Source organism: Parasteatoda tepidariorum, chromosome 8, assembly GCF_043381705.1.
Source record: "Parasteatoda tepidariorum isolate YZ-2023 chromosome 8, CAS_Ptep_4.0, whole genome shotgun sequence".
Lineage (NCBI taxonomy): Eukaryota > Metazoa > Arthropoda > Arachnida > Araneae > Theridiidae > Parasteatoda > Parasteatoda tepidariorum.
The window spans coordinates 54,441,654-54,458,754 of NC_092211.1; the positions used below are offsets into that span (position 1 = coordinate 54,441,654).

General features: G+C 28.9%; 1 protein-coding gene across 2 annotated transcripts in view; it reads right to left on the bottom strand.

The window, feature by feature from the left end:
* Nucleotides 1-213: 213 nt before the first annotated feature.
* LOC107449891 (LIM/homeobox protein Lhx5) overlaps nt 214-17,101 on the bottom strand; it is a 213,259-nt gene continuing 196,371 nt past the window's right edge. For both annotated transcript variants that reach the window (XM_016065571.3, XM_016065562.3), the window contains 2 exons: nt 4,984-5,157; nt 214-720 (listed from right to left, as the gene is read on the bottom strand). In XM_016065571.3, coding sequence (XP_015921057.1) covers nt 533-720; nt 4,984-5,157 — 362 coding nt within the window. In that variant the 3' untranslated portion in view covers nt 214-532. The remainder of the gene's footprint in view (nt 721-4,983; nt 5,158-17,101) is intronic.

Here is a 17,101-nt window from a genome sequence, read left to right on the forward strand (position 1 = left end):
GCTTATACAAAAAAAATTCTTTCTAGTAATTTCTAGAAATTTATTTCAATTTCCCATGCAAGAGAGCAAACATATACTTACATTTAAATTTTTTACCAACATTAATAATTTTTCTTTTTTAAATTAAACTTGTTTAAAAAAATAAATAAATTAAATAAAGTGAATATAACTTCCCCTTTCTTAATGTACTCTCTGTCTTTTTACATTTTTACATTTTTGTTTCCTAATGATAGCAACATAAACAATAAAAGAATCCCTTTTCTATATTTACAATAAATGATTTCCATTTCGTATTTAGAAATTTGGCATCCATGTTATTTCACTTCAGTTCTTTTCCTCTCTTCTATGCCGACCACAAGAAAGCTTAGGTGCAGACGATAAGTTCCTCTGCAAATATGAAATTTTTTCTGTACAGTTTCAGAAATGAAATACGAAGAATTCAGTTCAACAAATCATCAGACGATTCACAGTTTCAATAGTCCAAATTTTATTCGGTGGATACTGACACTGGTGGTGCCAAAATGGCGTGACGTCACCAAACTGGAGTCTCTGACATAGTTGGATGACCGGATAAGTTTGCCGGAAATCCGGCAGATGATGATCGTGGTGGTCCGTAAGCGTCTGATGCTAGGCTGAGGACACTGTCCGGGCTAGATCGCTGTGACATGAGATCACCATGCGTCGCCAGATATGGTGCATCTGCCCCTAAGTTGACAGGTCCTGAAAAGGAATTTGAAAATAAATTAAAATTAAGCGTAAAAATGTTTAAAAAATATATAAATGAATGAAAAAATAAAAACTTAAAAATGTATATTTTGTTTATTTAAGGTATATAATACTTCAAAATGTTTTCAATATGCTGTAATCAAATAAATATGATCTGAGTATGATGAAAAGATTAAGTGATAACGGTACTTGAAAATTAAGTAAGACCTAGTAAAAAAATTTAATAATAATTTTACAAGGGTATCAAAAGTAATCAAGTCAAGAGGCAATTATATTGGGGTATCAAAATTGATCAAGTTAAGATGCAATTATATTGGGGTGACAAAAGTGATCAAGTCAAGATGCAATTATATTGGGATATCACAAGTGATCAAGATGCAATATTGGGGTAACAAAAGTGATCAAGTCAAGATACAATTATATTGGAGTATCAAAAGTGATCAAGTCAAGATGCAATTATATTGAAGTAGCAAGAGTGATCAAGTCAGGATGCAATTATATTAGGTAACAGAAGTGATCAAGTCAAGAGGCAATTATATTGTGGTATCAAAAGTGATCAAGTCAAGATGCAATTATATTGTGGTATCTAAAATGGTCATGTAAAAAAAACTAATGATTGTACGGTGTATCAAAAGAGGCTAAGTCGAAAGAACATAAAATGTGTAAGAACGAAAAGATATTATAGGATTTTTTTTTATGTTTTAAATGTACTTTTCCCATTCAAAACTTTTATATAGTTTTTAAATCTTATTTAAATACTTCTCAAAATACTTTTCCATTACCTTGATTACTTTCAAAACGCAAATCCAATTTTTCAATTTACTTTTATGTATATTGTTTATTTTATATTTTTTCAATATTTTACAGGATTTTATAAGATACTAATGAATAGATAGTTTTTACTTTCATATAACATTAAATAGGATTTTTTAACTAACTCTTATTTTCACTAATTAGTTAGGAAAACATTTATAATTTTTTTAAAATACATATCTCATTTTAAACATTTTTTTTTTAAACTAATGTTTGAAACTAACCAGATTTTTTAGTAGTGTTGCATGTAGTTTTTTTATCACACATTTGTTTTCATTAAAACGAAAGTAGAAATTTTAAAGCTAGCAGACAGACGTTAAAAAATACAAACCGTATAAACTTTATGATCAATATTTTGAGACAGAATGTTTGTCAAACATCAAAAACTCAAATAAAATTAACACGTTTTATTTTGTTGAAATTTTATTTTTAAAATACAATTTGCATTTAAAATATCAGTACTGAATAATTAAATTTTGAATTTATTAATTAGCCTTGAAATATATTTTATTTTATTTTTAGTAAATAAATAATCATATTTTATTATATCCTTATTAATCGAAACAATATTATTCAAACATATTCATTTTATACTTTAAAAGGAAACAAAATAAAAATGCTTGGCAGTGTTTTTTTATAAAAGTATCTCAGATAATCAAAAGATTTTAAATTTCACGATGTTTCTTTATATTTTTTTTATAACGAAATTTTTACTTTGAATAGAACGGTATCAAAAGACCATGCTAATCAGAAGTCTTTTGATGTTTGCTTAATGAAAATTTCATTCCGTTGGTAGGCGATATCTAATGATAATTTCCCTTCTTTGAATCAAAACTTCATTAAAAATGTTCAAAGAGTATTTTTGAAATAGCTTTCCTTCCCTCGTAACTAAAAGGAAACCATGTGGAAATTCGATACGAGTAACAAAAAGTTGCAAAAATTTACTTCTTCTCTTTTTAGAAATTGAAGTTTGAGCTTTTGCAAAAATAATCCCGAGAAATGTAGCGAAATTAAAAGGAAGAAAAAAAAATTTGAATATTTTTAAACACTAGATTCATTTTCTTCAGCTTAATTAGAAGTTTCTTTATAAAAGAACATTCGGGAAAAGTTTTAAGATCGGGAAATCTTACGTTTTCAATAACAAAATAGTAACCATTAGAATATTATAGATAAAAAAAATTACATCAATAGAGAGTAAAAAAAAAAGAATTCACCTGAAACAATAGTAATTTAAATTTTTTGTCATCTTTCTCTTGAGTGTTTTGGAGTACATACGGAAAAATCAAGAAGGGGAAGGATATTTTTCGATAATTACAGATCGATCAAAGGAAAAAAAAATATGAAGTGTCATTTGCACATTGATCAGAATACGTAAAGAGATAATAAAAAAAAGAAGAAGAAAGAAAAAAGTAAAATTCTATATGATTCACCGCATTTTTCTCTCTTCTCTTATTTCTTGGGTTTCTTTTTCCACGCAGTTTCCTCTCATGTATTGAACGATTTTTCGATATTGGACATTGGCAGATAAAAGATATTTCGGTTTTAATTAAACTTGGTGACAAATTAGGTGCAGTATATTGGAGAAGAACAACTAAAGAAGCTATTGGTTTCGTTTTTACCCCCCCCTCCTCCCTTTTGCAATATTCACGGATTTTAGTTTCACTAACTGAAAAAGATTCCATTTTTTATTATACTGGGTGATTTTTTTTTTGTGTGTGTTTTTTTCCCAAGGACATCTTTTTACAGTCTTTTATTCGCCAAAGTAAGGAAAGTTATACTTTTTTTTTATCAATAAATTTTTGAAAGTGCTAAAGAAATGTATTTAGTCTTTTTTTTTTCTTCTTAAATTACCAGCACTTTTTTAAGATTATGTTTAGCAAGACGAAATTGGGAATTATTGCTTCCAAAAATTCCTAAAACACTTGGCAAGATATAACATTTTTGAAATAAACCACTCTCTGAGGATTTCACTGTGATCTTTAAAAGCATTATCAAGATAAAAAAAAAGGGAATATTTCTATCATTTATTTCATTTAAAGAGGTATTCTTCATTTAACTATTTTCGCGTTGAAAAACCAAAGAGGAGCTCTCAAATAATAAAATATTGAACTTGCATTTTTAAAATTATTGGTTTTCTATAGTTAACACCTAAATTGAAAAATCTGAAAAAAAAACAAACAAACAAACAATCAAATGAAATAAAAAACGGCTAGACTTTCAAAGCATTTTTAATCTTGAACATATGATTGAGTAAACACTTTGCGTCATTATGACGACCATTCATTTTTTATATAGTTTTTCAAATAGTAATTTACAAAGGCTGTCGATATAACGGGTGAATAAGTGAATGAAGGAATGAGTGACAATTATAACTGAGTTATCTAAGCAATGCTTGAAAGAATCAATAGGAGAAAATAATGAAACAAACGAATGAATAAATAAAGTAATCATATACAGTTTAAAATCCATTATTTGTGTTCTGGACGTCCACAACCAGAAATCTTTTTTAAAGCTCAAATTTTTGTTAAAAACATGTTTTTCTAAAAAAATTTTTATCAGCATTTAACTCTAAATCATGCTTGACTCGAGGCCTTTGACGACAAGTCCACAAAATGCTTTGTTCTCTCAGTTGGTAGGCCACTGTAGCAGCGGTGAGGTTTCATGAGTATTCAGCATATAGTTTTAAGGGTTTAGTTTAAATGATCAGACAACTTTTATTTTTGGTGCTGTTTTAATCCATCTTGATATAGCTTAGTTTCTACTAGTTGGTTCGAGCTATGATGGCTCAAGGGATAGAGCGTTCGCGTTCCAATGAGGTGAACCGGGTTCGAATCCCGGTGATGGCTGGTCGATACTAATTCCGCATCCAGCTGGCACCGACTGTGTACTGACGTAAAATATCCTCAGTGGTACACGGATCATGGATTCTCCTTGTCGTGAGGCTAACCGAAGGAGGTTTTCGTGGTTTTCCTCTTCATGTAACGAAAATGCGGGTTAGTTCCATCAAGAAGACCTCTACGAAGGCGAATTTATCCCAATACCTGATCCAGGAGTTCCTTTTCCTTCTGGATTGCATTCAAAACTACAAGGCTGCGGAGTTGAACATTAGTAGTCGTAAAACCGAAAATTGGGTCGGTTGTTATATAATATTGGTTGGTTCGCCAAACAAACGAAGAAACAATTAATTAGTAATTTAAAAGACAACTGCCTTTACCATTATTGGGTGTGGGACTTTAAAATTGTTTTAATTTATTTAAAAAGATAGCTTTGCAATAAAAATATCAAAAATTTTTTAAAATAAAACTTTTAGGGCGTTGAAATATACATGCAAGTCAAAAAATTGCTCAATGCAAGTCAGTGTTGTTCAAATTGCGGTAATAAAAAATTAGGTTAAAGTTAAGATTTGCACAAAAATTGAATTTTTCATTGGTCTTTGATATTTACCTGGGCCAACAACGGCGGAGAGAGGTTGCTCCATACTAGTTGGAGGAGGAGGAACATTCTGACCGGGTCCTAGTACACCGTGGTATGCCATGCCATCTGGTGGTGGTTGTCCAGGAAAGAAGTCGTAGAAGCCTGGCTGCCCACCATAGCCAAAGTCTCCCGGACTCCCAGAATCTGAAATGACAATGGAAGAAACGTGTTAATTAACCATTATTAAATGTGTCCCCCACCCACGCACTCTAGGTTTTCTACCAAAAATGTTTGAGTATATACTCCCTTCAATCTAAATAAAACTTTTGTAGTTATGAAGTTGATAAAAATCGGCAAAAAGGTTTCCAAAAATGTGATGATTTTAATACACTAATGTAAAAAAATGGGTGTTTGAAACGATAGAAAATAACGGAAAAATTAGAGGATTAAACATTTAATACTTGTGCTAGTACGTTAAAAACGTGTCTAAATGTTTTTTTTATATTTTTTTAAATTTTTTTTAACATCTTATTTCTTTTTCAAACTTTCATTGAAGCCAAAGCAATTTTAATTATTTAAATTTTTAACAACAAAAATTCATATCTATATTTTTTTAAATTTTGCCTGTGAATCCAGTGAAATTTTTGTTTTGTTTAAAGAAACATTTAATGCAATGTTTTTTTTTTTAAGAAAAAATTTGCTTCTTTAAAAAAAAAACCATTGGAAATTATTAATCAATTGTTTGAACAAAATAATATGAATAAATTCCTAGAATTTGAATTATGTTACATTTACAAATTCTCTAAAATTTTAATTTTCTAAAGTTACATGAAAACCAAGACACAATCAAAATATTAGAACTATTCAATACCAAAGGAAATACTATAAGAAGAAATTCCTTCACATCCATATAAATGAAACATTAAAACCAGTGGATTCTAAGGTTACAGTTAAAATTCTAAAGCGATGTTAAAGCAGGGAAGCGATATTGTCAGTGCGAGTGACAGCCGCTTAACCCTAACCGCCGCAAAATAACGTAGCATCGAGTTACTGTATCCTTGTTTCCATAGCAACGAAGAGATCGGTTGATAGGGCTTGGGGGGCCTTGAATATCCGCGAAATTCTATTCCAGATTAAATCGGGAAAGCATTGAGCAGAACTTATAATCCTACCACGGCCAGTTATCGAATACGATATCAATTGGAGGATACATAATAGATGTTCCACAACGTGATCTTTTGTTTCTAATGGATGACTTTGTATGGATTATCCGTATTTTACTCACTTAATGCAACATTTTCTTTCATAACTTCACATTTCCATAATATTTATTTGATTAAAATTTATATTAAATACAAATGTGAGTTATAACAGAACCCAGAAATATTATGAAAACGTGTTAATTATTAAGCTTAGAAAAAATAGCATGGGCTTATTTAAATCGATTTATTTTTTAAAATTTGTTTAAGAAGAATTTCTAATTTTGCTAAGGTTTAGATGTTCAAATAATCATACCAGATGGGATAGAATAGATCATATCATATGGTATAAACCATATTATATGAAATTAATTATTTGTACAATTTTAGTTTAACTTTCTCACTCTACTCATGGGAAGCATGAAATTTGTCAATAATATTACCATTTTTCAGTAATCTTTAAACATTTTATGACATGCATGGATGTAATAAAAATATCTACGCGAAGTAATAAAACTGTAACGCACCATTATATAAAATATATCTTTTCATTTGGTTTCAAGATTAGTTACGTTTCGATTCATGTACACAATAAAAAAATTGAGGTTAAAATTACGATATAAATTTCTGGCACTTTAAGTGCATCATCCATAAAATTCATTTTTACTGTAAAATATTTTACCGTAATTTTTAGAGTTATATTTATTCAGTTAGAGTGATTCAGTGTTTTCACTGCTGATTTTTCTGTTGCTTACAGTGTTTGAGTTTTTATTAGCTATTATTGTAAAAATTGTAGTATAGTAGATATTTTTTTTGTAATATGTTCCGGTAAAAATGGTTTTTACAGTAAAAAGTAGTTGATACCTGAGTGCTGGTACTTTTCACCGGTATTTGATCCGGATTTTCTTACAGTGTAGAATGAATTCCTTACACAATTTTAACACACTAGAATCCCTGGATTATTACTTTCATTTAATGTGATGAATTTTTTTTTTAATATTTAAAACTTTACCAAAAGTTTGTATTGTTGTTGTTGGGATTGTTATTTTATTATTACTTAAAAACATTCTTGTAAGTGTTAGTTTATATTTAAGCTTAAAAACTGAATTTAATAAAATAATTGCTCTATCATAATGCGAAAATACGTAAAATTTTAATAAAAATGGACAATCGTATTTAAATATCAATGGCAATATCAATCGAATGAATAACTATTTAAAATCGTGATAAATGTATGAAATGTTTGTTGTCATCTCAAGTTGCGTTCTCTTTATCAGCAGTTTTAGTACTAAACATAAATTTATTCTCTTAGATATTGTTAACTTGATACAATATTGCTAACTCTATATATCATTGTAGATTCTATATATTATTAATTTGATATATACTGTGCAAATAAAAACATAAAATTTTTAAGGGATTAGATCTCTGCCGCATTTAAAACTTTATCAAAAGTTGAAAAGAATAATATGATTTTTAGAGTTACACATTTATAATTATTTGTAATGCTGAAGTGGATTGATATATTAAACCGTTTATGCTTTCTGATTAATCTAAAAAAAAACTGCTCACATTATAAATAAATTGTTAGTTTTAGTGAAGGTGAAAGGAAATAAATACATTCAAATGGCATATTTTTTAAATCTTAGAGCAATAGAAATTCATATGTTTTGTTATTTATCATTAAAAGAAGGTATATTGACTTAAATCATCAAATAATAAGATAGAGATATAGCATGCTAGTTTGGTGAATAAAAACCTTCTAATTAAGATGAGAAGAGAATAATTTGAGCATCGAATCTTTCCGATTTTGCCAAGTTACCCCTAAAAGTTCGCTATGAAGGTTTTTCCTTCATGCTTCGTTTCCCCCTATGAAAAACCGGCTTGCATTGCTGGGAAGTAAGCGTTGCTTTATGTTTTATGTCTGAGTATTTTTCAACCACACATGGGTACATGATGTTAATTGTAATCGTAATCGAGTTTCAACAAGAAATAAAACTTGGAGAAAGTGAAATAAATGTTTCAAAATAATATGTCTATGAAGCATTTTTCAAGAAATTTCACCTAAATATGTTAACTTAAAGCAACATAAGGTATCGCAACATTTTTCAAAAAAGCAAATAATAAACAAAATTTAAAAGAACCTCCATTTTTATTTTAATAAACGAATTTTATTTTTATTTTTTATCATCCTAAATTTATAGTTGTGGAGTTGTTCAAAGCTTTTAATTATTTTTTAAATTTTATTCATGCATTTTTAATGAAATTTATCTTTAGTAGAAGCTGTTTACGAAACATTATTTTTGATATTAATGCTACTTAAATTTAAGATATCACATATTTCTGAAGATTTTCAATTCGATAAACACTTTTATTATTTTTTTTTTGTTTCTTTTCAAAAAGGAAACAAAAACAAATCTGGCATTATTTTGGCTTATTTTTGTTAAGTTTTCAAAATTTTTATGTGTACGTATGTTTTAAAATATTTGATACTGCAGCGGTAAAAAAAAATAAAAAGTTTGTAGATGAATAAATTACATTTTCAGCCGCAGTTTTTATTTTAATTTTTTAATTAGAAAAACTTCATTTTTCACTGTAAAAGAATGTCGAAATGTTAGAAATGAAATAAAAAGTTGTGCCCTCATTATGATGCGCAATTTCTCGTGAAATTAAAAATGAGAAATTGTTATTGGAAGAATAAACTTTAAACAACAAATCATGATTTGAAGAGATAATCAGGAGTCGAAAACATCTCAGCAGACCCCATCAAATATATCAATGACAAAATAAATGAGGGGATAAATTCTTTTTTAAAATCGTTTCAATGATTTTTAAACAAACAAGCTAGTAAAAGTATCAAATGAAACCCTTTACTGAAAGGCTCTTTGCGAACTGCTATAACCTTAAAACTTTAACCCATGCATTAAATAAATTATAACTTGACTTTGAAAGATTAGATTTCAATAACAAAAATAAATGAAGAATAATTAAAGAAACTTAAAATATCAGTAATCGACATTCGATAATGTATCGCTATAAATGCGTCATAGGCACATGTTGCATGTGGAGCAAAAACAACTCCAGAAAACTCCCCCTTTCACAAAACACGGTTGTATGTATTACCTCCCCCACTATTCTAACTCCCCTTCTCCTCACCACCGAAGCCCCTGGGTCCCTCAGTTGATGCCCAAGATCTCTGGAGCGCGAAATTAAACGAGGCGTCCCGTCGTCCCTTGCGGCTAATCCAAGAGGAACCCCTCTTCCTCCATCCCAGCCACTCCACGTGACCCATGATGGACTATCCGGCTGCACTATTCGAGTTTTCGCACCCCCCACCTGATATTCAGGAGTATTTAGTCGGGATGCAATGATTTTGTGGAGTTTATACCACCCTCCTATTGTTATGGCCGCGTATGTTCTTGGACAAACTTGACGTAGTTATCTAATTAAGGAGGTGGCTTAATTGTAAGGGGGGTGGGTGGGATAAACAAAATTGGTCAAGTGTTCTGTGGGTGAAATGAAAACTTTCGAATATTCTAATTTTGTTGTTGAGGGGAGTAGGAAGATTAGGGAGAGAGTAAAAGAATTTTTTTTTTCTTCATCAAAATACTATAAATTAAACGGTTGAATTAAAGTTGTCTCATTTAATAGTTATAGGTGCCATTGTCAACTTCATAAATACAAAATTTTAAGTTAATTGAAGTGAGAAAGTAATTTCGAAATATGAATAAAAATTTTTTTGCTTTACATTATTTTTAGAGTATTTTTGTACGAGGTTACAAAGTTGTTAAACAAATATTTGGTACCGATTTACGTTGAATTTAAAACACTTGTTATTTTTGTACAATTAAATGTAATTGATTACGAATAACTACCAACAAATGATTTCTATTTTTTTAATAATAATAATTCCTAACAAAAAATTTAAAAAAATTGATTTTGAGCATATTTTCGCAGACTTCACATATAACATAGATACAAATAAAAGGAGCAATTTATTACGATAAAGGGAGTTTGCAGAATAATTATTTTGTTAAGAAAGTTTCATTTGAATTACATCAATTTAGAAGATTATGTGACAAGAATTAGGAGAAACATTGCCTATTTGTGACTAATATTTTTTTCTTTCTGTTTTCGGACAGTATTGTTTGAAATATGTAGATTTTTGAATATTACTTCAGATGGATATTTCGATTCGAGAATAGAATCATTTAAAAAAATTCTGATGAATAATTCTGATGAATAAATTTGCATTCAGGCATACACTAGAAAACTTTCATAAGCTAAAATGAATTTACTTTAGCATTTATTTTGTCAATAGTGTGTATTTTTATAGTGACATTATGCCATAACAATCACTATTTACAAGTTATTATAAATATGTCATTAAATTCGAGCATAATACTTTTCCAGTTTTCAATACTATAAATTTATATAGGACTTAAAAAATGGCAAAACAAACTGAATTTTATGCCATTTTTCGGTAAAGCAGTTCCTTGGATATTAAAATTATAAAGTTAAAAAAAACCTACAATGGGCAGGAAAAATTAAATAAATAAATTTTAAAAAAAATGGAATACATAAAATAATTTTTGATCAAACGATCGAATTTTCACCCCAGAATCAGGATCAGAAATCCGAATCCGCTAAAAAAAAGGTACGTTTATTCATAGCAAGCACGTTTTGCGTCTGATTTCATAACTTAAACTATCTTTTGTACTAATTAAGTAGCATATTTGAGACCACCCTTCGAACTATTAAAATTGAGTCCTAGAACGTGAAGATCCCATGATCGCTAAATCTAAAGTTACTCAGACCGGTCCGTTTATTTGTATTTTATTTATTTACTTTCGCACATTATACATCTTCAGTTAAAGTGTTATGTTTTATAGTTTGCGAAATGTTTAGTTCCTTAAGCATAAAATTAGAATATAAAAACTTTCCCAATAAATCATTTTCAAACAAAAACTGTTTATTATTTAGCGTACTGTGATGTTAAAAAAAAAATTGTAAAACTTTTTGAAATAATGATTTATTATAATATTTAAACATAATAATAAGTTTTTTTTATGTAAAAAAAAAAATCAAATTCTGCTTACTATTGCAAAAATATTATTGACCTTCTCAATAAGTATCAAACAATCCAAAAAAATTGTTTTTACTGATAGATTAACTATTGAAGTAGAAATTTCGAAATATTCTTCGAAGCAAACAGCAGATGACCGTTAAGAGAAAATCAATTATCTTTTCCTCAACTCCTCACTTAGAAAACGTTCTCGTGAGTTGAGTTGTGGGAAAGTTAAAAGTTGAATGCATTATTTAAGCAACACATTTCTCAAACAGTCTCTTGTAAAAGTAGAAAACTGGATTAGTTTAAATTTGATGGATAGAAAATTAGAGTTTATTTAGTTGGGAATATCCACATCTGAATCTTTCTCCTGAACTGAATCAGAATCGAAAATGTAAAGATTTAAAGATTTTAGGAAAATTTCGCTTCATTGTAACAGGATTATTTTATTTAGAATATAAAATAATTGATGGGTGAGATTTGAAAATTTTTCGTTATAAATGTTAAATAGAAAGACAAAGAGTGAGAATTTTCATTAAAATAGTTAATTTAACTATTATTTTCCACAAATATGTGCTTGTTTGAACTGTATATCTTGAAAGTCTTTCAAAATTAATTTTGATTGTTTTTTGCTTGTATGCATTTTAAATTTTCTGTAAACAATATGTATTTGGAATATTTTCAACCACTTGTTTAAGTATTGCAAAGAAAACTGTCAAAAGTGGAAGAAATATATTACCAAACATATTCACAATATTATAAGGATTATAGTAATTTTAAATATTTCCGAAACAGGTCAAACTTCAAACAAAATATAATTAAAACTATTTAAAAAAAATTTTAAGGAAATTAAGTTTTTTTAAATTTTTTACTTATTCATAGTTTATAGCGTTGTATGCATAGAAATTAATTCCTTGTAAATATTTCTACCAAACTCATAGAAATGCATTTACATATCACAAGTTATATGTTATAATGTTTTGAAGTCTATTATTTTTTTAAATCATTGTTCATGATTTTCAAAATTCGTGGTTCATTCCTATTCATTTAAACGTAAATTAATCCCAACACCATCTATATGATGTTGGTTCTCGTAATTGGTAAAAAAGTTTCCGTACAGAAAAAAAATCTGTTTGTTTAAATGTAAAATAATTATATACATAAGATTTTGGTTTGACACAAGATATAAAATCTTACCATTATTTTCACTTAAAAAAAAAAAAAAAAAAAAAAAAAAAAAAAAAAAAAAAAAAAAAAAANAAAAAAAAAAAAAAAAAAAAAAAAAAGAAAAAAAAAAATAGCAATATCAATTTTGAGATTTACATAGCAACTTTAAAATTGCTTATGCAGATCATACATAAAGTTCATACTTTAACGCAATGTTTGGTTAATGTTTTGTTTGCTATAGTGTCGCTTAAATGTCACTTCAAAGATTTATCATATTTGCAATTTTGAATTATGTCTTTAATTACACGCTTTTGTAAACCGATTATGCAAAGATTTATTTTCGATCAGACTTCATACTAAGCAAGAGTGGTACTTCAAGAACGCCATGCATTTTCTCATTTTTGCATTGTCCTTTGAAAGTCTTAAAAGTACAGAGCAGTGTTAGTTTCGATTTATCTTCTAAGACTTGCTCAGGAAATTCTGAAGTTAAAAGTGATCTAGACGCATAAAATTTCCCTTTTCATCTACACTCCCACTTAAAAGTTTTACCAATCATTAATTCCAAGCGTACTTTTTAATAGAACACACAGATTCCGAACACTGTCTCTTAACTTAATCATAAAATGCTTCTCTAAGCGGGATTAGGCTTATTTTAAAATTAAGTTTGAAGCGCAAATGAATTGTTGCATATACAAACAATAAGCCGGCCTCTTAACAAGAAAATAGATTCGTCAATTTGTTTTGAAAACATCTATTAGCTCCTTTCGAATTATATTGTTTCGAAATTCTGCTTTCGCGGGATTCATTATTAATGGTTTTCTTTCCATACCAATATTTCAAACCGCCGATTGTTTCTTGTTGTCTTCCCACATAAAACTCCCGAATACTAGATGAGATTATAAATACTCCTTAACAGCGCCAAAGACTCACTAAACGGAACTTAAACTACACAATTATCTGCTTTTGAAAAATCACCCTCAACGTTTTCCATCTTTTAAAAGTACGAAATGATAAATTTCTCCGCCCCCCACCCCCCTTTCATCCTAGACCCATGCAAATATAATGGGCAACCCCGTTCGCTCCCCCCCATCCAAAAGTTGTACAACCACAACTATGTCCGACTCTTTTCTGTAGATTCGCCATCTGCGCTCGTCGAGGTGCATTCCCACCAACTTTAAAACCAAAGATTCTCTCCATTTCGTTCCCCCGAACGCGTTTTTGATGAAGTTAATTTTGGTGCAAAAGTTTTCTCTCTCTCTCTGGTTTGCTAATGGTTCGATTACTGTAATGAGGAATTCTTTCAATTTGCCTTAAATGAACTGAAGGAGTGGATCTGGAAAGGGAAGGTCCCCGAAAAGGAGATTTAAATGGATTTTATCCCGCCGAAGAGCTAGTGTTCTGCTCTTAAATCTTAATGGGTGATCATTTCTTCAAAGTGTGATGTGGTGTCTTGCTAAGATAAAAATCTCGGAAAGAATTTTGTCCTCCAATAAATCACCGAGTTTATATTCCATCAAATGTCGTGAAAGTTTCGATGTCTTGCAGGAGGATGTCTCTAGTTCTCTTCGAACCACCGTATTAATTTTAAAAACGTAAATATAGTTAAAAAATAAATAAAATCTTCAAGATAGTTAGTTTCTTAATTTGAATTATAAGTGTGATGTGGTGTCTTGCCAAGATAAAAATCTCGGAAAGAATTTTGTCCTCCAATAAATCACCGAGTTTACATTCCATCAAATGTCGTGAAAGTTTCGACGTCTAGTAGAAGGATGTCTCTAGTTTTCTTCGAACCACCTGTATTAATTTTAAAGACGTAAATATAGTTAAAAAATAAATAAAATCTTCAAGATAGTTAGTTTCTTAATTTGAATTATAAGTGTGATGTGGTGTCTTGCCAAGATAGAAATCTCGGAAAGAATTTTGTCCTCCAATAAATCACCGAGTTTACATTCCATCAAATGTCGTGAAAGTTTCGACGTCTAGTAGAAGGATGTCTCTAGTTTTCTTCGAACCACCGTATTAGTTTTAAAGACGTAAATATAGTTAAAAAATAAATAAAATCTTCAAGATAGTTAGTATCTTAATTTGAATTATAAGTGTGTTGTGGTGTCTTGCCAAGATAAAAATCTCGGAAAGAATTTTGTCCTCCAATTAATCACCGAGTTTATATTCCATCAAATGTCCTGATGTCTAGCAGAAGGATGTCTCAAGTTTTCCTTGAACCACCATATTAGTTTTAAAGACGTAAATATAGTTAAAAAATAAATAAAATCTTCAAGATAGTTCGCTTCTTAATTTGAATTATGTAGCTGAATCTTGTAGTCGCAATCCAAACTATTCGCTATCATTAGTTTTCTTAGAAAATTCATGAACAAAGAGTGTTTTTTTTATTTATTTACAATTCCAGCCAGGATCGATAGTTTCTTATGCGTCAACCACTTTATTGTATTTTTACAATGCACAATTTTCATCACTTTTTACAATTCTATATCTAAAGCTGGACACATAGTTGCTATAAGCGTATTACTATTCTAGTTCTTGAGCAGGTGCACGCTGCTCGAAGACCCAGAAACTCACAAAAAAATTAAACTTTATTGTTCCCACAAAGTGTTAAACATATAAAACTCTATTGATCACTATAATAAGAATTTTTTTTCCTTCCTTTTTTTGCATCTGATCAGTCGTTATTATTTTTTGGTTTGAAGGGAATTAAACATTGATGACGATACATATTAAAAAAAATTATTTTACTTAACGAAAATGGGAATTCAATTTCTAAACATAACAAAATTATCCATGAAATAAAACAATCAATAATATTTGTTGAGAATAATGCATATTCAAAGAGTAAATGCATTCAAGTTTCCATGAAACATATTTAGAAACTAATATCTACTTTGCATGAACATTTTTATAAAATGCATATTCTTGGTAAACGTGTTCGGCAAATAACAACTTTGTTTGACGGGAACTATCCCCAACTTGTATTATTTTTCAATTTAATTTAAAATTGTTCATAATTTTTTGTACAATACATTCATTATAGTTATCAGTTTAAATATAAATATTACAATTTCGAAAAGAAAATCATCAATGAAATCGGTTTAAAATCGAGCGAGTTAAAATTTTATAGCTACGAGAACAAAAAAAAAAGTTAAAATTTGCACCAAAATTTCTGTTTTGTATGATTGTGATTCTGTTTTGCCATAAACTTTATAAATGCTAAAAAAATGCAAACTGTGTAGAAACTTTTTATTACGGATTTCATTTTATAAATTGCATACAATTGCCATTCATATCGCAATAAAGTTTTCTATACTTTTTAAATTCAATTTATACAGTTCATGAAAATAATATTGATTGATATTATCAGGTAAATTCACAACTAAAATAAATGTTTACAATTATACAAAATTTAAGGATTATGGCCTTAAAAGGCCATATTCCTTAAATTACCTCACTACCTTTTTAATTCTGTTACCTACTTAAGTTGATCTCATCATATAATAAAGCTCCATATTGGAAAGGATTAAAAAAAATTTCTTAATTTATTCGAATTGAGTTGACTACTCATCTAAGTGGGTCATTAGTACATTACTCCTTAAGCGGACAACCTAACCAATAAATAATTCAGATGATCTTCTTTTAGGACTAAAAATAGAATTCGTGTTATTTAAGTAAAACTTATGAACCTCAGTCATTTCTAAGGTTAGAATCAGATGCACAAAAAATACGAAGTTGAGAGTATTTATAAATTGTAAATATTTATGAGGTTATAATATTACTAATACCAAGTGAGTCTAAAATTAACCCACCCCCCTTTAGAAAATTAATAAAAAGAAATTGACTGCGACAGAAACGTCTACACAGAGAACTAATTTTCTTAAGTTTTAAAATTAGTAAGAAAATTCGTCAAAAGATGATATTACTAACTTTAAGAAGATATAAAGTAACGTTTTTAAAATACTTTTTTTATTTCCAGTGATGGAGTTTGAAAAATAAATTAACAGTACACATGCACATTTTTCAGTTGAAAAGGTTTGACACGCAGAAAAGGATATTATTTAATAGTTTTTAAGTTAGCAACACCCTCTATTGTTTAAAATCGTAGTTAATGCTTAATCTTGGTATGGAATAAATACTTGTTAACTGGACAGAAGGCAGCAAACTATTTTTTTTCCTATCTTCTTCCGTTTTTCTCTTTAAAATCTTATTTCCCTTTTTAGATTGTCTGTAAATTAGTCACTAATCGATACGAAGCTGAGAAAAAAAAACATTCACAGCGCGTCGCTGATCACTTGCAATCGTAATACCAACATTTTAAAATTGAAAAAATTAAAAAAATTGAATCAGAATGAAAGATTGTCCATCTCAACTGTAAATTTACTCTGAGCAATGTTAGATAAATATCTTCATTACCCAGCCCAGGGAACTTCGTCGTAGAGCTTGCGTTAAATTTATTTATTAATTTCATCTCGAGTAGATTTTAATCTGCCTGCTTTTTACAGGAAAAAATGTAATGAGGCAGATCCGAGACTAAATGAATTTTTTACGCAGCTCTTGAAGAAAAATTTGTAACACTTTACATTTGTGCAGGCGGTGTGAAAAAAATATTTGAAAATGAAAAAGATGTAAGAAAAACTCCCACTCTTTCATAATAGCATTTTATACCAATTTTTCTTCATATATTCGAGAGCATTTCTTTAAGCTTCCC